This window comes from Lagopus muta, chromosome 4 (genome assembly GCF_023343835.1).
Source record: "Lagopus muta isolate bLagMut1 chromosome 4, bLagMut1 primary, whole genome shotgun sequence".
Taxonomy (NCBI): Eukaryota; Metazoa; Chordata; class Aves; order Galliformes; family Phasianidae; genus Lagopus; species Lagopus muta.
Genome location: NC_064436.1, coordinates 25799386 through 25819704, shown reverse-complemented (window position 1 = coordinate 25819704; position 20319 = coordinate 25799386). Strand labels below are relative to the sequence as shown.

At 41.6% G+C, this 20319-nt stretch overlaps 1 protein-coding gene and 1 long non-coding RNA gene across 3 annotated transcripts in view; one reads left to right on the top strand and one right to left on the bottom strand.

The window, feature by feature from the left end:
- The first annotated feature begins 1031 nt into the window (after window positions 1–1031).
- ANTXR2 (ANTXR cell adhesion molecule 2) overlaps window positions 1032–20319 on the top strand; it is a 99961-nt gene continuing 80673 nt past the window's right edge. Inside the window, exons 1-7 of the mRNA XM_048941540.1 lie at window positions 1032–1249; window positions 1589–1660; window positions 4260–4331; window positions 9332–9413; window positions 9953–10060; window positions 10147–10215; window positions 11084–11164. Of these exons, the coding sequence (XP_048797497.1) occupies window positions 1125–1249; window positions 1589–1660; window positions 4260–4331; window positions 9332–9413; window positions 9953–10060; window positions 10147–10215; window positions 11084–11164 (609 nt within the window). The 5' untranslated portion in view covers window positions 1032–1124. The remainder of the gene's footprint in view (window positions 1250–1588; window positions 1661–4259; window positions 4332–9331; window positions 9414–9952; window positions 10061–10146; window positions 10216–11083; window positions 11165–20319) is intronic.
- LOC125691768 (uncharacterized) lies at window positions 1669–19840 on the bottom strand. Of its 2 annotated transcripts, XR_007376239.1 has the most exons (5): window positions 19735–19840; window positions 12482–12595; window positions 3896–4071; window positions 3426–3711; window positions 1669–3097 (listed from the first exon to the last, which is right to left on the bottom strand). It is a non-coding gene; the product is annotated as an uncharacterized LOC125691768 (long non-coding RNA). The 2 variants fall into 2 exon arrangements; XR_007376238.1 differs by having other exon boundaries at window positions 3426–4071.

Below are 20319 nucleotides of genomic sequence, written 5' to 3'. Positions count from 1 at the left end.
GATGACTTTCTTACAGTGAGGGTCCCAACACAATATTCAAAGTGGGGCCTCACTAGATCTGAGTACAGAGCAATAACCACCTCCCTGCTCCCGTTGGCTGTACCATTTCTGACATGAGCCATAATGCTATTGGCCTTCTTGGCCACCTAGGCACACTACTGGCTCATGTTCACATGAATGTCAACCAATGCCCCCAGGTCCTTTTCCTCTGTGTTGCTCTCCAGCCTCTCTTCCCCAAGCCTGTAGCGATGCTTGGGGCTGCTGTGACCAAAAGGCAGGACCCAGCACTCAGACTTGTTAAAGCTCTGTGATTGTCACTGTGCAGATCCCTCTATAGCACCTTCCTATCCTCAGGCAGATCAACACTTCCCCCAAACTTGGTGTCATTTGCAAACTCAGTGAGGGTGCACTCCATCTCCTCTTCCAGATCATCAATAAAGATACTGAACAGGGCTGCCCTCAGCACTGACCCGTAGGGAACCATGGGTTTAACTCCATTCGCCACCACTTTCCATGCCCAGCCCTCCAGCTGGTTTTGTACGCCAAGAGGAATAAACCTGCCCAAACCATAGACAGCCAGCTTCAGTGATCGTTCTGTGATTCCGTGGCTCTATGAGTTGGAAGAGCTTTATGTGGTTTTGGAGAAAAGTTGACGGCTCAGCAGCCCCGGCAAAGGGTGAGAATTCACAAAGGATGTAACAAAAATCGTAAAAACAATACAGTGTCAGTACGTTCTGTGTGAGGTCCCTAGTTCAGCGGTGGCACGCTCCACGCTCACGTTCGGGCTGAGTCCCAGCGAGGGGGCAGCTCCGCGGGCTGTCTGAGCGCAATGCCAGACGCTCGGGCTCCGATTTAACCGGAGTTCCTGTGGTTACTACGGAACAGTGCGCTCCCAGCCCCGGGGACCGGCGGGGAGGAGGCGCCTGAGGCGGCGGCGGCGGCGGGCGGGAGGCGGGCGGAAGGCCGCAAAGGGGCGCGCCGAGCCCGGCCGGCCCCGGCCCCCGCCTCGGGCGACACGGAGAGGAGAGGGCGGGGGAGGGCCGGACGGGGGGCGGCCCTTCAGCAGCGCCGAGCGGAGCACGGCCGCGCCGGGCCGCGTCCCCTCACCGCCGCCCCGAGGCCCCATGGCGCGGCCCGCGCTGCCGCTCCTCATCCTCCTCCCGCTGCTGCTCCCCTCCGCCAGCCCGGCCCCGGCCGCCGAGCAGCCGTCGTGCCACGGCGCCTTCGACATGTACTTCGTGCTGGACAAGTAAGGCTGCGCGGGTCCGCTTTGTCTGCCGGCGGACACCGGGTGCGGGCGGGGGGCGAGCGAGGGGGGCCCGGCTCTGGGGGCGATGCCCTCACCCGCTGCACGCGGGAGGGAGTTTGAGTGCAAAACGCGTTTTCCGAGGGGAAAAAATCCGTTTTTCGGGCAGCATCTGCCGCCCCTCCCCCGCGGCAGCTGTTGGTGCGGGAAGTTTGTGCCGAGGGAGGAGGCACCGCGGCGTGGAGCGAAGCGAAGGGCCCCGCGCGGTCCGAATCCCTCCCAGAAACGGCCCCTCTGCCCTTTGTCCGTAAGGCTGCTGATGTGCACTGCTTTTCTCTGCAGATCCGGGAGTGTGGCACAGAACTGGCACGAGATCTTCGACTTCGTGAACCAGCTGACGGAGCGGTTTGTGAGGTGCGTTTCGGTCCTTCTAACATCTGTAAGCTCTGTGGATTGTTGCACAAACACGCTGAGAGGCTGGCTTCCGTGCCCAGATCGCTAGAAAACAGTGCAAACTTTCATTCCGTCTCCTCGTGTTTGGGACTGAATAAAAAGGTGATAGCATGCACCTCTGGACGCTGTCTCTTACTTACAGATGCCATTCAGCATTTTTATTGTTTTTGGTTGTTTTTTTTTTCTCCGTGAGCCACACAGTTTATTTCTGATAGAATATTTCTTGGAGATTGCATTCAGAGCTGTAGGTAAAGCAGGCTGCCTGGTTATGGGTCTGTCTGTGTGGATGTGTGGTGCAGTGATATGGAACAACTTTAAGTGGATGGGGCGAGGCTCTTTGCTGTGGTGTGCAGTGACAGGACAAGGGGCACAAACTGGAACATAAGAAGTTCTTTACAAACATGTGGAATAACTTTCCTATGAGGGTAACAGAGCATTGGAACAGCTGCCCGGAGAGGCTGTGGAATCTCCTTCTCTGGAGACTTTCAGTACTTGCCTGGATGCTTTCCCGTATGAGCTGCTGCAGGGAACTGCTTTAGGAGGGTTGAGCTGGGGGATCTCCAGAGGTCTCTTCTAATCCCTATGATTCTGTGATTCAGGCCTGGACAAATTCCCAGGAAGTTTGTGCCATAGTGACTGTGTTCGTGTTGTGCAGACGTGTAATCAGCTCTGTGTGTAGCTGGCAAGCGTGGGTGCTGCAGGAATGCTGTGCAAACACTGCTAGCTACAGCTGAATGCAACCAGATGAGGGTGACTGTGCAGTAGCATCTCCTTAAAAGAAAATTGAAATGATTGAAACAAATAGCCCCCAGCACACACACATCCGTGTGGCAGTTTCTGCTAAGGCAAAAGACGTGAGTGGGCACTTAGAATCTAATAGCAGGATACAGATAGGGCTGTGTAATTTAATACTTCCCACATCCATCATCTGCAAAGCAAACCTTGCCTAGAGCAAGTGGATGACCTGTGGTGCTGGAAGTTCTATAAGCTTTAAAAGAAAAAAAGAAAGCCTGAGGAGATCATAGCACAACTTTTTTTGCAGTGAGTGATTCTTGTCCCACTGAAAGAGTGGTGTTTGTTCAGTGTAAATCCAGTTCCTCACCTTGTACATCCGAACTGCTCCTTGCAGCAGTTGTGGAGAGGAGCTCTGGCTGCCATTTTTAAACTGAAGGGAGTAGCTGTGGGCAGAACCACAGAGAACCACTTGGTAACAGTTTTCTTCAGCAAAAGCTTTCACTGAAGAATTTATTCCGAGCTGTGTGCCTTGTGTTCATTTGCTTGCCATTCTGGCTTGTCTGCAAAACAGTGTTTGTAGTGACAGTGTTGCGTGTTGGGCATCTTGGTTCTGAAGGGCAGGGTTGCTTCATACTCACATGATGCTCCTCCATCACCTGAGTGCTGGGAACGCAAATTGAAATGGAATTTCTTACTAAGAGGACAGTTTCCTGAAGTTAGTTATATTCTAACTTTGAGGTTTTGGTCAGCAGAGAGCTGCATCTCAAAGAGGGAAGTCTCACATTGCTTGGGCTGGGTGGTGAGGTAATCCACAGAGATGGGGATTTTGGTTGTTTGTTATTGGGCAACTGCTTACAGCATCTAACACAGCTGATAACACGCAGCCTGGGTTATAATTACATACACTGTGATTTATGAAAATTACCAAATATATTGAAATAGGCATGAATAAAAATTGAAGGCAAGCTGGGCAGGTGTTGTTAGGACCTACCTTAGGAAAGTTATTATCTTGGCCTTCTGGAATATAGGTTCCTAGGGAATGCATTTTCCAGTAATGTTTGGAGGTAATTCCTCTTAATCTTGTTGGAAGAGACAGGTAGGTTTCTCCAAAAAAGACTTAATTCCTAGTAAAAATAATTTCATACAATTCTTTTCACAGTGCCAATTTCCTGGATCCTTTTATGGAGGTTGATCTTAAGTGACACAACTCTGTGTCACTGATGAAACACTCTCATTCTGAAATCAGGAGTTTGTGTAGAGATGTCTGAAAGACTTTTCTAGAGAGGAAAGGGACAAAGAGTACTACTACTTTGATTCTGCTGATTCTATGATGCAAAGCTACACTTTGTAAATTACTCTGTGATGGGATCAAACTTTACAAAGCAGTAACTAGCTTTTGCATGTATCCATGTGTAATACACCAGAGCAAGAGTGTGCCCTGAGCGTATGGCTCCAACTTACCTTTACACCAATGACCATGAAAACACATTTTTTAAACGTTGGTAGATCACAACCCATGGATTTCACATTCTGTTGGGTCACATGACTTTCTAATTCTTAAGTTCAGCACCTGTTGATTTGGATTTCAGTCAGGCAGGAAAGAATAATATTTCAGCTACTTTGTTCTCAATGTAGATCTGGAAGAGAGATGGACATAAGCACATTGATTCCTTTCTCATTCTTGGTATAGTTGTTTGAAAGTGTGTTCTTCTGAAATTAGAGGATAAAGACAATAATAATAAAACATGAGTACATGAATGGAATATGTGCATCTGTTCTTTTTGTTTGACTAAAATCTTTTTTTTCCTTTTCCCTCTTTTAAAAGCCCCAAGATGAGATTATCATTCATCGTGTTTTCCTCCCAGGCACAAGTCATTATGCCATTAACTGGAGACAGGTTAGTGCACTGTGTTTTTAATTTCCCTCTTTCCCTCTCCCCACCAAAAGCTCTTATTAAATCAGAGGAGCAGATACTGCACAATAACTGATACCTGTAGGTGGTGGTCAGTCATGAGGCCTTTGTGCGGATCTGGATTTAATTTTGTAAAGCAGAGTCTGTAAATAAAAGCCTTTAGTGTTACTTAATGTCTGTAGGTAAAGCACGCAGTGGTACATTAATGCTTCCTATACTTTCAGATAAGGTAGGTATTTTCTAATTGTAATTTTCTACTTCAGGGTAGGCTTTAGACAGTGAAGTCTGTGTCATTTGAAAGGTGAGAGGTCTTTCTGGCACCATGGACATGTCTTGATGTGCCTGATCCCTTCCATGACCGATGTTTTCAGGTGCAGTGAAAGGCAAGGCTACTTGCATTGATTTTACAAGAATAGGGAACAGTTTTGTAGAAAATGTCTCAAACCACCAGGGTCCTGGTGAAATCCTTTAAAACATATCAGATCACGTCCTCGCTGTCTCTCTTCTGTCCAGAAACCAGACACGGTTCACAACTCTGTGGATTTGGAGCAACTGGATAGATCACATAGGAATCATTAATGAACTGTGTCAAAGTGAGAGGGAGGTAGTTCTTCCTTTCTGTTCCTTTCAGTAGAGTCAAGCTAAAGCACGATCTCTCCTATTTGTTCAGGTTACTGTGGTGTTTTTTTTTTTTTTTTTTTTTTAAATAATTCATAATAGCAAGTACAACACTTACTGAAGAGAACACATTGGCAACAAGCAGTCTGGCACCCTAGAAGCAGACTGTCCAATGACACAGTTCCCCTCCTGTTTAGCATTTCAAAAAGTGGTCTGACTTGAGACCAGCCAAGAGTCTCCCCCCACCCGCACTCCAGTGCCGGATCTGCTCTCTGCAGGGACAGACAAGGTTATAAGCCATTTTTCCAGATGGCTTGAGAGAGGTCATGAGAGGACATATAAGCCCATTCCAAAGACTGCTCAAGTCAATGAGATCCTTTCTCTCCGTTTCAATGGGCCCTTAATCCCTGCCAATAGCCTGCTCCTTATCAAACTGGTTGATAGCACACAGACCACTCTGAATGCTTGGGCAGAACTCTGGAATCATGCCATGGAAACACAAGTGCCTTTCTCACTGCATGACAGTTGCACTCTTCAGGCTGTGGAAACCTACTTTAAAGCATGGGAAGAACCCATTTAGTTGCTATGAGTTCCTCTGTCCAGCTTTTCTTCATTGCAAGGTTTGCTTTTGTGCATCCCTGCATGGGCAAAAAAGAGCCTTATTGCTTAGGAGGAATTATAAGGAAGATGAAGAAGGGGGCAGGAGTGTCTGCAACCCTATGCAGATCAGCAAGAAGGGATGGGTACAGCTGGAACAGTTGTCCTTTAAATACAGAAAGTCAGCAGTTAAAAATTGCTTGGAATTCCACACTCTAGTTCTGAATGGGAGATGAGGATGCGAAGTGCAGTGCAGGATCAGGGATGTGAAACTGCACTGTGTGTGATGATGGGATGATGCAGCCTTGTTAGTTTATGTGCATTTTGGCCGTGCTGGGATATTTTTCCCCTCACTCGCTAATTCACAAATGCCAGGAAACCACAATTTATTCCCAGCAGTCAGCTCAAAGCTGGGAGGCCTTTTTTGTTTTAAAAGCCATAGGATTCTAATTGTTTGCACACAGTTACTGCTGTTTTTTACTGCGTTATGAAGCTGTGGATATAAAGAAAGCCACACTATAGCGGTTAAGGCCCCAGATTACCAAACATTTTGTGACTGCGAACAGTGCTGTGTGGATAACTCTGCAAACAGAAGTCATTGCTAACCTCAGTATACACAGTGCTATGATAAATACATAGAAAAAAACACTGGAATGGAAAAGACTTCTCATGCTGTTTACGTGCTGTTGTAGAGATGCACATTTCCCCTGTGAAATTTGACTGGATACTATAAGCAAATGGTCAGCGAAAATTTACGCATTCACATGTGGGTCTCAGCTGTGCTGCTAGTTTTAAAAAGCAAGTTGCTTGGAAAAGCAGTTACACTTAGCAACAGCTCCTGCATTCTCCTAGGGCCAGTTTTGTGCTGGCTAGCAGAATTTCAGGTTTCTGATGGTACTTGTCTTTCTTCTACCCAGAGCCCATGCAGGAGGCTTAACATTTTAAGCAGAATAAGTATTATTGTGCATGGCCCTCTGTACTATTTGAGAGTTGTAGAAAGCCATAAGCTCCTTCAAATCACACATCTAGCTGATGCGTAGAGTTAACTCTCACTGGTGGGTAAGCTGCGTTTGCTGGGGGTGCAGCCATCCTTTCTGTTCTTAAAGAGCACTGTTCCTTTGTTTCTCAGACTGGTACCTATGAAAAAGCAATGATTTGAATAGCTTTTAAGCTTCTGTCTTCAAGCACGCTTTGCTTTCTAGCAAGGGTAAATCTTGTCTCTTTGTCCATGTCCAAATGCAACATATCAGCAACATCAGCAGTCAGACCACTGGGCTGCTGACAGCACTCTTATTAGCATTGTGCCAATTAAACTTTAGAAAAGCAATAGGTAGCACCCTTGACTTCAGACACCTAGACAACATAGCTGCAGCCTTTGGCCCAAGCAGGGAGTAATGTTTGCAGACAGGCCCACACGCTTCCCGAAGGAGTTGGCACAGCTTTCACACAGCCAACAAGCTCTCTCCAGCTGGAGTGAGTAATGCTGGCATGAGGTCCTGCTCTCTGAGATGAAGCATGGCAGGGTTCCTCTAAGGGCACTGCAGAGGCCACTGCTATCTCCTCTATTTTTTTAGCCACAGTGGGGCTGTGCCTGCAGCCCCTCTTGGCAGAACTCCATTGAGGAGCCAAAAAGAAACCCCAGAGCAAATTGGCAAAGGACATGTAGCTGCAGATGCATTTGCCTGCCTGCTACTGGAAGATTTATTGGAAGTAGTTGCAAAGTTTCTGAGAGACAGGGTAGCTGTTACAAACTGAATGTGCCTTTTCTCAAAGAGAGGTGTGATATACAATGAATGTGTGCATATACAATGAATGAGGAAGAGTTAGTAAGTCTGTGCTCATTCAGCTCAGTCACAGAGAAGCTCTAAGTTGCTGATATCATTTTGTTTTCCATTTCCCTCCCGCATTTGACTTAAACCATGAAGCCAAAGGCAATCCAGCCTGTATTACCATTATTGAATTTTGCTGCAGTTGTGTCCAGACACCCAGACTGAGGTCATGGCTCTGTTATTTCAGTTCAGACGAGTTTCATGTAAAACCAGATCTTCTCTGCAGTGTTCTCTGGCTACAATAGATCATTACAGAAACCAGGGAGGGGAGAGTTTAGAAAGATTCAGGCAGACACAGGCTCCTATGTCCGCCCTTCAAACCTCCTGGGTACAAGTTGTAGGGTGCCTCAGCCAACCCTACTCTTGCTGTCTTTGGGAATCGTCTGCTCAGGCCTTGGGTTTCTGTGTTGGCCTCATGACAGTCACACTGGGACTGAGTCCTACCTGACAAGCTCAAAGCATCTGGCTGGGCTGATCTGCAACACGTGCCCTAAGAGAAAGGGGCGGCGACTGATGGAGTTGCAGCTAAAAAAGCTGTTGCTGCCAAAGATTTTCCTGGAACCTCTTGTAGGCAGAGGCCTGGAAACACCAGAGATTTCAGTGTGCCTGGGTCACAAGACATTTCAGATAAATAAAGCCCAACTGATTGTACAAAAGTTATTTTTGCAGAATGAAATCTGTTTCAGAAAACTGGGACTTTGGTTGCTGCTTATTTCTTGGCAGCAGAACACTAACGCCTGTGATGTGCTGCCACTCATCCTGGCAAGCACTGAGTATGTGGTTTATAATCTGCCTTCGTACATAATCAGTTTCAAGTTGTTTCTATAGATGCTGAATATAAAATATTTGGATCAAACAGATTGTATTATCTTACGTAACTTGCTTTCCATATACTCATGCAACTTTTTTTTTTTTTTTTTTAAAGTTTTAAATTCTATCAGTTGATCCTGTGATTGGGAGCTTACTACATCAATGGATTGTACTTAGGAACAAAGCTTCTACACATAGAAAAACCCCATCCATGGAACAAATGACTTGTGGGTGGCATTCAGGCAGAGCAGCATATGCATTCCTTCTCTGTCTTTTTTCTTTCTTTTTTTTTTTTTTTTATGTGTGTGTGTGTATGTGCTTTAGGAAAACCTTTCATAAATCCTGCAATGCATTTTCCCTCCATCTCTTTGCTCTTGCTCATTTCCTGATTTTTCCTTATATTTATTGTCCAGATTTCCTGTCTTTACTTAGTTTTGTTTTGTTCAGTTAACCCAGCCACTTGCAGTCAGTGATGGATTTATTCAAAGGCCCATGAGAAATAATAGCACAAGCTTATTCTTTTAAATGTAAGTGAGCTGCAGCCTTTGCAAGTATGACATCTTGTCAAAGCTCATGCAGAAAAGCCATGAGAGCTTTGGATAAAAGGTGTCTTGCAGGTGCTGCATTTACCTGTTGATACTTGCTTTCAAATTATTGCAGTTTTTTCCCACCTCATACCTGTATATTGATCTGGATGATTTGACTAGAAACAGAACTGCTCCCTTAGGAATTTCCTTTTCTAACTGCAATGTGACTGGAAATGAAGTCAGTTTAATCGACCAAAGCGAAGTGAATATAACAGAATTACCATTGAGCTGTTTTAATGCTGAGGCACGGCCGCTTCTTGGCAGCATCTCCTCCATCTGAAGGGTTTTACTTGACTATGGGCCTTTGACTCATCAAGGCATCCTGTGTTATTGAGACCTAAAATAACTGTTACAACAGGCACTTTTGTGATGAATAGACAATCTGCCTCCACGTTATATCTCAGCTACGTGCCGTATTTCACAGATTTTTATTTCAGATCTCATTTATTATAAATGTTATTTTTCCACTGATAAACTAACACCTTTGCCTACTGTAAGTTGATGCTAAGTCTTTTACCTTTTTTTTTTTTTTTTTTTTCTCCAGAGAGAAAATCAAGGAAGGTCTCAAGAATTTGGCAGAAGTGAAACCAGCAGGTGACACATACATACATGAAGGGTTAAAACAGGTAGGTTTTGCTCATTATTTTGCAATCACAATATCCTCTGTTCTCATCCCATGGGTAGAAACTTCTTTTTTTTTCCTTTAATATCCATAGAGCCAAGATTGTAATTGCAATCTTTGGGCTGAACAGTTCGACAAACAAAAGACTGTTACTATTTGAAAGGAAAACAAAGCAAAACAACTGTAATATTAAGCCATTATCTTTATATCTTGGAACCTACTGACTGACATTTAAAATCCATGGATAGCAAAAGAAATCTTATGGTGGATTTAAAGAGCTGTGAAGGTATGTGGTTTTTTTTTTTTTTTTTCAAGAATAGGTCAATTAATGAATGACCCCAGTACTTCAGATGAACTCACTGCTGACTGGACTGTAGTGATAAATGATTTCCTTGTTTGTAATTTGTAAGGGGATTATCTGAAGAGATAAGTATGAAGATGAAACAGAGTTGTTCAGATGAGACACTTTGTTTACTTACAACCAACGTCCTAGTTAAAAGTTAAGATATAATCTTAAGTGCAATAAATATCTTTCATTTTCAGGCCAATTTGCAGATTGAGAAGCAGGGAGCATCGAGGTTTTCTAGCATCATCATTGCGCTGACAGATGGCAAGCTAGATGGTCAGATTCCTTTGTATGCAGAAAAAGAGGTGAGCACTAGTTGAAAACACATATTCTAAGAGTTTGTAATGACCACTGGATGAAAAAATACTCATTCCTCTCTATTCTGGGACAGGCGAAGACATCCAGACAGCTGGGGGCTAGAGTTTACTGTGTTGGCGTCCTTGATTTTGTACAAGCACAGGTAAGAATATTACTATTTCAGATTACTAGATTGTAGCACATTGCAGGGTTTTTATATGGTTCATGTTCAGTGTTATACATTAGGCTGTACTGTACCTTCACTGGCAGACAGTCCCATGTGTTTACAGGCACGAGTAGAATATGTGGGTGTCACTTTTACTGTAGAAAAAAGCTGCAGGCTATATCCTTGCTAACTTATAGCTGCCTGTAGCAAAAGTAAAACTCTTCCAGTGAGACAGTTACCAGATTAGGCAACAGTGTATATATGACATCGCTGTGTCTACTGTGTAGCTCCAGACAAGCTAAGCAGAGAGTGTAACAGCTAAAGGAAATGGGAAAAAAGATAAAATGAAAATAAACTAAGGATCCATGATCCCTGTCTTCATTGATTGGAAGTTCTTCCAGAGCTTCTATTCTGTGGCAGAACTGTCCTAATAGTCACTGCAGCTACTCTTGTCAGGTGAAAGAGTGCAAGAGATATTTTACTACTGTAAAGGCACATAGAAAGGCTTTTTAGTGTAAGGCAGAGCAAACAGGGAAGGTAACTCTGGAAAGAAATTCAGAATTACCACCAAAATACAAGCTCTAAAAGGTTTCTTTATTGTGTTTGTTTGATATGATGGATAGCTACTATAGAATTTAGTTTGCTGCAATACATTCTAGCAAATCCTCCCATTTAGAAAAGTTAGAGGTAGCTTCTATAGCTGAGAAGAACTCAAAACTTTCCTTCTTTTTGCAGGGATGATGAAAAGTGGTGTTTTTTTTTTTGTTTTTTTTTTCCTCATCCCTTTATATTTTAATGCTGAAAAGTCATATGAAGTGTTTAATTTGCCAAGTGATTCACATGCATGTTTGTGTTCTCTCCAAAGCTTGAAAGAATTGCTGACACAAAAGAGCAAGTCTTCCCTGTCACTGGAGGATTCCAAGCACTTAAAGGGATAATCAATTCTGTGAGTACTAGGCAAGAACATTTCCTGAAGTTTATAGCATACTCTCCACTTCCACTTACTTTGCCAGGCAGAATTGGTTCCTAAATCTGTAAATCCAGTGCATTATGCTTCTCTCCTCCATATCTTAGAAATGCAGTTCTGATAATAAACATTGCCTACCACTTCTGCAAGTGTTCATGCTCAGACCTTGTATGGAGTTTGATGACTCCAGGCTCTGTTAAGTGAGTTTGAGGAGAATACATTGAAGTATAGCTGTTGCAGACTTCATCTAAAATGGAGGCCATTACTGCGGGAAAGTTGAGAATAACTGGTTGAAATCATTAGGAATGAGTGAAAAATATCTATTGCATAAGTCTTTGTATTCAGAGAAGCGTTCTAAATACGTGCTAGACCTTAACCACTTGTGTTTCTACTAAGGAATGAGACTTTCAGTTGTATTTTTTTTTTCTTTCCCCAAATGTGCATTGAGAGACTCTCATTAGTGAGAGGGGACTCTTCAAATGATTACTCTGAATTGCAAGAAGAGATCAAAGCAAGAGGAAAGTTATGTTTGTGGTCAGTGGCTGGACGTTATTGTAGCTGTCCTTAGAGCAGATGTGTTTGATTGTAAGGACCTAATTTATTTACTTTATGTTCAACCAAAGGCCGTGTGCTTTGTTTAAGGTTTAGACTGCTGCTGCTGCGTGTAAGCAGCAAAAAGGAACAAAGCCTACTGTAAACTTAAAGCCAAGAATGAAATCCTTTTTCTGAAAGTGATGTCATTATAATTCATTTCCTTTTTTTTTTTTTTTTTTTTTTTTTTTTTTTTTTTTTGAATAAAGGATACCACTCACATACAAGATATCATGCAGTCATCAATTTATCACTTCCTTTCAATAGCCTGGGTTTTTTTTGTTTTTGTTTTATTTTTTTGTGGAAGTTAAAAGCATAATGGGGCAACTTTTTTTTTCCTTATTATTGCTTAAAATAAATGTAATTTGAGAAGCTTCCTTGCATATTCTAAAGATGTATAATCAACCTTTTCATAGAGTGACATTTATTTTCCTGAAATGAGATACAGCCCATGTGGTACTCCTTTTTTAATCTCTGTTTTTGCTATTTAAAATACTTACACAAATCAGTTCTTCTGCTGGCACAAAGAAATGCAACATTGAAGCCACCAGAGGAAGACTTACAAAAGCTAAATATTTAGTCCCACTTGGTTAGGCTACTGAATTTCCACAGATATTGCATTTCAAAATACATATGTCAAGGCAGAGTCAGGTAAAGAAATAAATGTTTTTGTTTAGAGTATCATCTCAAATAGAAGTCACTGACCTGCAGATCAGACCCTTTCCAGGAGCTGAATTTCTCTGTGGATTTCTTAGGCTCTCTGAGGAAACAGCAGGAGTATGATCCCTTGAGGATTCTGAAGAGCTCAGCTTGAGAATTCTGTAATTAAAATACACAGAAAGTTAGCATAGCTTGTAGGCTGTCCCCTTAGCCTCTATTTTAGGCTGAGGTGTTTTTGGGCAGTCTCTGGCTAGCAGCCATGGTGTGTGTGTGTGTGTGTGTGTGTAGAGAAAGTCAGCTTGGCAGATGGTGCCTGCACAAGCCTCAGTCTAGCTTCTTTTGGCACCTGTGAAAAGACCAGTACAGAAGTAGCAGATGTGTGCATATTGTATCTGCACAGCAAGAAAAGATGCACCTAACAGCAGCACCTCATTGTTAAAGGACTAGTTTGAGATTGACAGGAGCTGTACAGAAAAAGAACACTTTGAGTAAACTGTTCTGCAGCTTCAGCGTTGTCTGCTCCTTTAAGCTGTGCCTGAACTCATGATTTGTTGAGGTTTTTGTTTAGCAGGCTGTAGCTGGAATAGATCAGTCAACATTTGGATCACTGCATATTTCTGTCCATAAAAAGACTGTATGTTGTGGCTATCTTGGCCTAAAGAAAACGTTTTCTATGACAACAAAAAAGCATGAGAAAGCTTTTCTGCCAGGAAACATATCAGTGCACCTCTGTCTTCTCATTGCTCTTATTTGTTGGGTTAAGCGATTAAACGAAGCCAAGCTAATTATTTGATAGCTCCAGACAACTTTTAGAGGTTAGAAAATTGTCCCCAACTTCCTGAAAACCACTGAATTTCAGTGTAGTTTCATTTTACTGGCACGGCATCTAAAACTATTCTCTCTCCTTTAGTAAAGCACTTTAAATGTCTTTATCGGAAGCAGATGGTTAACAACGTGCTATCATTGTCCTTGTTTTTAACTAAGTGGTGTAGATGGAGGTATCCATAATATCCATAGTTTTTATTTTCCCTGTTTTTTTTTTTTTTGTTTGTTTGTTTGTTTTTGTTTTTGTTTTTAATGCATGCGTTTTAAAATGATTGATATGCTGTAGTTATAAATCAGTTAGCATTGAAAGGGTTTTGATTGACTGTGACAATTCACTCTCATCATATTGTAAAATTGGTAAGCAAGATCTAATCAAATATGAAATAGTAACAGTTTTCCTTTTATTCACAATTATAAATCCATTTCAGTTTGCAAATGCACTAGAGAATACAGACTCAGAGAGACACTCTGTCACAAAAGGGAAGTGTAATTTCAAAAGAGGAAAAGGAAATACCCAAGTCACAAACATGCAAAAGCATAGCTTGAAGTGCAGTGCTAAGGGTTCAGTTGTGAAACCTTCCATTATAATTGTTGAATATTTCTTGTTTAATAAAATATACACTTTACAGAAATAGCAGTGACCCAAGAATTGAAACCCTCCAGCAAAACTGCAACACAAAATTGTTCAGTATGAATAGTAGGAGAAGCTGCTCCTCTATTCTGCTGTATTTGCGTCTACCAAACTTTAAGCTCTAAATTTTTTTTTGGCTGTTCTGTTATACCTGCAGTAAATGGAAGGAATCCTGATCATTTGCTGATGGAAAAAAAAAGTGATAAGCTTAATCTTAAGTGTATCTGTTTCTACCTACTTCTGCAGTTGTTAGAAGTCTAAACGATTATGACAATTTATTTTCTTTGGATAGTTAAATCACAGTGAGATGGTGGGAACTTCATAATCATGAAGATCCCTTCCAACCTAGACCATTCTGTGACTCTGTGAAATATGTTCAATGATGGCCATGGATTAATGTTCAAGACAGCTGGTGATCAGCATTTAGAGAAAAACAAGTTCAGATCTTGAAAGCTTGTATTGAAATTAGACTTTCCTACTTCAGATAAAAATCCCAATGAAGTTTGGAAGAATTGAAGCACCTCCATGGTGCATTGCATTTTTTTTTTTTTTTTTTTTTTTTTTAAATAATACCACCTGACAATTAAAAACTGTGCATGGACTTATGTGAAGAGGTGACTGTTTTTTGAAGTTTCCAGCTCTTCCGGCATCACTAATATCTAACTTTACCAAGTAGTAAAGTGAACAGCATTGTCAGAGTAAATAAATCCAAGGGGAAATCTAGAGCTTAGAAGAAAAATGCTGAGGGCAACTTATTATGCTATCAGGAGCAGTTTACTGATTCAGTTTGGCTGGTAATTACATGGACTATGGCCTTCTGAGCAAGCCACAGCAGTGTGGCTTTTTGGAGTGCACAATTTATATCAGCATGTGGCAATTTAGTACTGTATGAGAAAATGGAATTGTTCTTTTTTTTTCCCTCTCACATAAATGATTTAGATTAAATATATATGTATATATGTATTAACTTTAATCATATATATGTATATTTAATTTAATGAAGAGCCATTTGGGAATTTATCATTTTCATAGAAGCATAGAATGGCTTGGGTTGAAAGGGACCCCAAGGATCAAGTTCCAAGTTTCATTGTTAGGACTAAGTCTATCTGTCATAACCAAAATATTGCCTTCCTAGATGGCTTTGTGAGACTGCTGAGGCAGCACTTGTCCTAACAATCAGACATGTGGGTATGGAACATCTTAAGGAGAGGATGATCAGGGTTAGGAGTGGTCTAACTGCTAACTCATATGCGTCTAGCTCCGTATGGTGCTGAACCAGAGCCTTCACTCGGAGAAATGCTGTGGATTCATTGTTCTTACTAAATAGCCACTAACTATTAATAATACTAACTACTAACTAATAAATACGAACTCAGAATTTCCTTGTGGGGGTCAGATTGCACAAGGTGACTAAAGGCTGTGGGACTGACAGCCTGGAGACATACCAGTTATCAGATAAACTTCTCTGTAGTGCAAAAACAGTGCTGGACTCTGTCAAGGGAGCAGAGTATGTCTGCAATCATAGAAGCAGGAAACATTGCAGTTCTGAACACTGTCATTCTAACTATTTTGGTCAATTATGAAACAACAGTTGTGAGAACAAGTGATTAAGTAAAGGATCTGGGAACAAAGATGCTAGTGCCATTTGAATCAAACATTGGAGTCTTTATATGAGACCATACGTCTCTACTCCATTGCTGGATAGCTCCATGTGTTTTCTAGCACCCTGACTGCCTGTCTGCCCTACCCCATCTGGAATTGTTTGCTGCCTGTTTGAGCGCAGGGGTAGTCTGTGGTAGAATCAACCTTCCCTACTTCTATTGGGTACATTGTACCTGATGTCAGGCAGCTGTCGTCTTTGGTAGATTGTTATTCTGTTTTGTGTTTCCCCAGTAGGGCTGAAGTTTCTGTACTGTCCCCATAAAACTCCACCATAAGACAGCATGAAATTTTATTTCCAATTGTTTTTGCAGTATTTCCACATTGTACTCGCATTTGTGACACATTTCTGTGCTTGTAGCTTGCACAGCAAGTCAGAGTGTATCACATTCTGAAAAGCAAATTGAGATAAAGATCCCTGCTTCCTCTTCCATTTATGCAAACACAAGCCCTACTGATTGGAGAGTGAAAGTTGCCTAGTTGTCTCTGCAGGCAGAGCTGGGAAAGGTTTGTGCCTGTAGAAGTTAAATTAGTGGAGCTTATTTTAGGAAAGTTATTAGAATTTGTGGCAGTTGTAAGTAGACTTCAAAACATTTTTATACTAATGTGAGTTAGCACCACTTAATACTCAAAATATATTTCATACTTCAGAAATCCCCACAAAGTGGTATCAGATAAAACTATAGGAACTTGACTCATGTAGAACTAAAAAGGAAGTTACTGACGTAAAAAAAAAAAAAAAAACAACAAAAACAGTTCTGTCTAGAATGGTTTTGTCTTGTATTGTTAACAGAAGTTCATAAGAATTCTACATGGAAGGGATTAGAAACGAGCATTCATCTCTTTTTGCTCATTTTGTGGGCACTCAGTTTTGAACTGGACATTTCAAGTGGGAAAAGCACCCTTAGTCATAGGGGAAAAAAATCTGATCAACAGATATAAGCTGGGAACTTGCATTACACAGTACGTATTTTACTTGTATTTTTGAAGTTGTTTCCACAATGGCAAAGACTGTGACGGGAAAAACACCCACAACCTTAGCATAAAGTTTATCTTCATTAAAAAAAATCTCCACAAATATCCAGTTACAAATTTACGGTTAGTATTTCAACCCTAGGTCTTGAACTTCAGTATAGGTGTGCAGAAAGGCACTAAATTATCTGGACAGCTCTCCTGCAGCTCTACTGCATTTAGCTCTAGAAATCTCTTTACTGGAATTGATATTAACAAAAATAGGAAGAAGGTTGGCTAGCAGCATAGCTGATGGTGAAAAGGGACAGAACCACAGGAAAGAATGATTCTTGAAAGAACAGTAATACATATAGCTATATATAGATATAAATATATATATATAAAAAAATATAAATATAAATACATATATATATATATATATAAAAACCACAATAGTTCTTAATGCTGAGTGTTTTTTTATGGAAATGCCTGCACTGAAATTAGTAGGACCACTTGCTGCCAGGTGCCTTAACCCCCCTGTGATTGAGATTCCTCTCTGGCCAAGTTGCAAGCAATTTAGTTATTGAGTAGTCATCAGTAGCTAAGTTATTTCCCTTCTGCCCTGAGACAGCTCAGCTCACTAGGGCTGAAATCCATCCCTGGTCTACTTGCTTGGAATATGCTAAGACAGCTCCCCACTTTTTCCTTAAATGATGTCCCTGAGCTGCAGATAAGGGGAGAAGGACTAGCAAACCAACTGCAAGCTGTTAAGATTTTTCAAGAGCAAAATGAGCTTAAACAGTTCATTATCAATTATAAATGAATGTAATTGGATCATTTCCTGTAGGAAGAAAATATGCTCAGTTTATGCCCTGGGAATCCAGGAAGCGAACTATTAAACATTTAAGGAGGTGGGGGAGGGAAAATGCAACAAGTTATCATTAAAAGAATTATTGCTATTAAATCAGTCATCTTCTTTAATCCACTTGGATGGTCTAATATTCGAGCTGCACTGAGTGCAAGGTTTAGAGCTAATGCTGTGCTATGTTTTCCATGTGATCGAGACTGAGTAGATAGTTTTGGGAATTACTGCATGTAGATGTTAAAGGGACTCAATGGCCTGGAATGGAACGCTTTCTGCTCTATCCTTCACTGCTGTACAGCCCTTAATTTGACGTTCTCTGACATATTACAAACCAGATAATGTTCTCCTGGAGAACAGAGAGCTTGATAAACCAGTAGCATAACTGACATGGCTCCAGTTTTCATGAGCACACACGTGCCTTGTGATTTGGACACAACTTGTCAGCTCTCCTCACATGGCTATCGGTTCTGTTACATAAGGACAAGCGTAAATCTTGCTCAAAATGAGGCACTTACAAGTCTGAGATCTAGTGTTTCCTTAGTGATAAGTTGTTTTGAGACAGATTTTACTTACTAATTTAAAAAAAAAAAAAAAAAAAAAAGCACTTTTTTTTTTCCTGCTATCAGAAGTAGCAGTTTATCTAGATTCTTATTTACATTACTTGCTAAGTACTGGGCTTAGAGTTGTTTTTAGTAATGTGAGGGTAAAGGTTCTGATGCTGTTAAAATCCGCATCTCTTCCGACCTGCAGTTTTGTCATCTACATTTGGTTCACTCGGCGACTGCAAATGAGGCAGTGCTTTGACATCGTATAATTAGAATATTCCCACTAACCTGACACTGCAGCAGGCTTCTCTCTGATGGTTATTTTATGCAAGACCATATGTCTCAGGGATTTTTTTTTCATTTCAATGGGGGACAGGATAGCAGCCCTCCTCCACCCCCTTTCCTGTTGCACTTTGTCTAAGGCAGTGCTGAACGGTGTCAGGAAGTAGGTTGAAATTGGCAGCGAGCTGTACTTAAGAGCACAGATGTTTGGCACCAGACAGAAGTATATCCCCATTATGCACATAACTGCTATGGTTGCTTTGCCATTGCTTTGTTGGACGGAAACATCAAAATGGTGTTTCCTGTGAAAGCATTTGTTTCATTTCTAGTTATCGCAAATAGATTGCCTTCCATCTAGGGTGAGATGGTACCAGTGCCTGGTGGCACTGAGAGAGAAAGAAGGGGGGAACATATGGTTTGTTTCAACACAGTACCAATATGAGACGTGGCACAGTCCTATAGATTTGGTTTTGGAATATTATTTTGCATATGGATTTTACAGGAGAAATTGTGGATGTCCCGTCCCTGGAGATGTTCCTGGGGCCATGAGCAGCCTGATCTGGTGGGGGTAACTTCCTAAGGCAGGGTGTTGGAAACAGATAAATGTTGAGGTCCCTTCCAACCCAACTATTCCAGGATTCTATGACCACTCTTTAACTCTCTTTTTTAAAATTAAATTCAGACTGCGAGGACATGGGGCAGCATAACACTATCTGAAACAATTCCAAGTTTAACATTGTGGAAAGGCAGTGGACTTCAAGGAGCAAATGTGCATGGAGAGGCTGGCCTGCTTAAGAGCAGGGAATGCATGGAACCTCATGGGTGCTTAAACATGATTAAGGTTACTTATGGAATCACTTCAGTCAAAGGATCTACATATATTCTTTTGCTCTCATGACCTACTCCAGGCCTTTAGTTATAAGTCTAACCACATAACAGTGTAAAGGGGCAACAATAATTACTCAGTTAAAAGGAGCAACAACTTGTAGATGAGAGGGAAATATATAACAACACCTGCAAACATACAGCCTGAGCTTTCACTGCCTTGATTCACTTCTGCACACTGTAAGACTCAATTAGCATGGCACGGCAATTACTTGAGCTACAAACAGTCAGAATTTCAGTCTTCAGAAGAAAAATAGGAAGCATTTAAACACCTCCTGCTTAACTTTCAGTTCATTTTCACTGCCTCAACAGTAGTGGAAAAACATTTTAGGGGCACGGGAGAGGAAAAAAAGTTTCCAATAAGACACTTAAGTGACTCATATAAAAATAAAAACACATGGAAACATGGGATAGGCGCAGTCTTAGTACACCAATCAGAACAAATGAAGCAAAAGCATTTTAGGAACTGAACTGACCACTTCTGTAAACTCCACGTTAATTGGCTCTCCTTGACTTACTTTGGCCAGACTTTAGCCTGGCCTAGCTGGAAATGACTAAACCAAACAATAGTAGAACACTGTTTGCATTACAAATTCTCCTGAGACTTTCTTTACAGCTCTGAACTGGGATGACACTCAAGAAGGTATTAACTTACCCAAGAAGGAGTAACTCAAGCACAGTGCTCCACAGTCCCAGGCAGCTCACACAGCCGTAACCCAGCATTTCTAAACCTTGTTTTTGCACACTCTTGCACTAAATGATGCCTGCCTGCTAACTGTTTTTTTCTTGCCTACTGCTCCTGGAGCTGCTCTCCAAGCACCAGGTGTATAGCACTCCCTAATTAACATTTAATGGGAAACAAAAGGTACAGGCACTAATTGGCAAGCGACCATCACAACTTGAGTGTTACAGCTGATGACCAAAAGCTTTGCCTGCCTGCCTAAATCCCACTGAGACCAGTAATGTTACAGTTAGTTTTCAACGCTATTTTGTTTTCATGGCTCCTCACAGATGCTGTTTGCAAGTTTTTTCTGCAGCATTCCCCTTCCTCACCTGTCCCAATTTTTTCAGAGTATTTTAAGTAATTCTCTTTGTTCTACAGTAAAACAGTGATAGAGTGGTGAGAGGTTGACTAGCACTGTGTATTTATTGCTCTATCTTGGATGAGGGTGGAAGTGAGAGAGGTGCAGCACTTCCTGATGTAGGTGTCACAGTTAACTGAGAGATACATTTGGTGCAT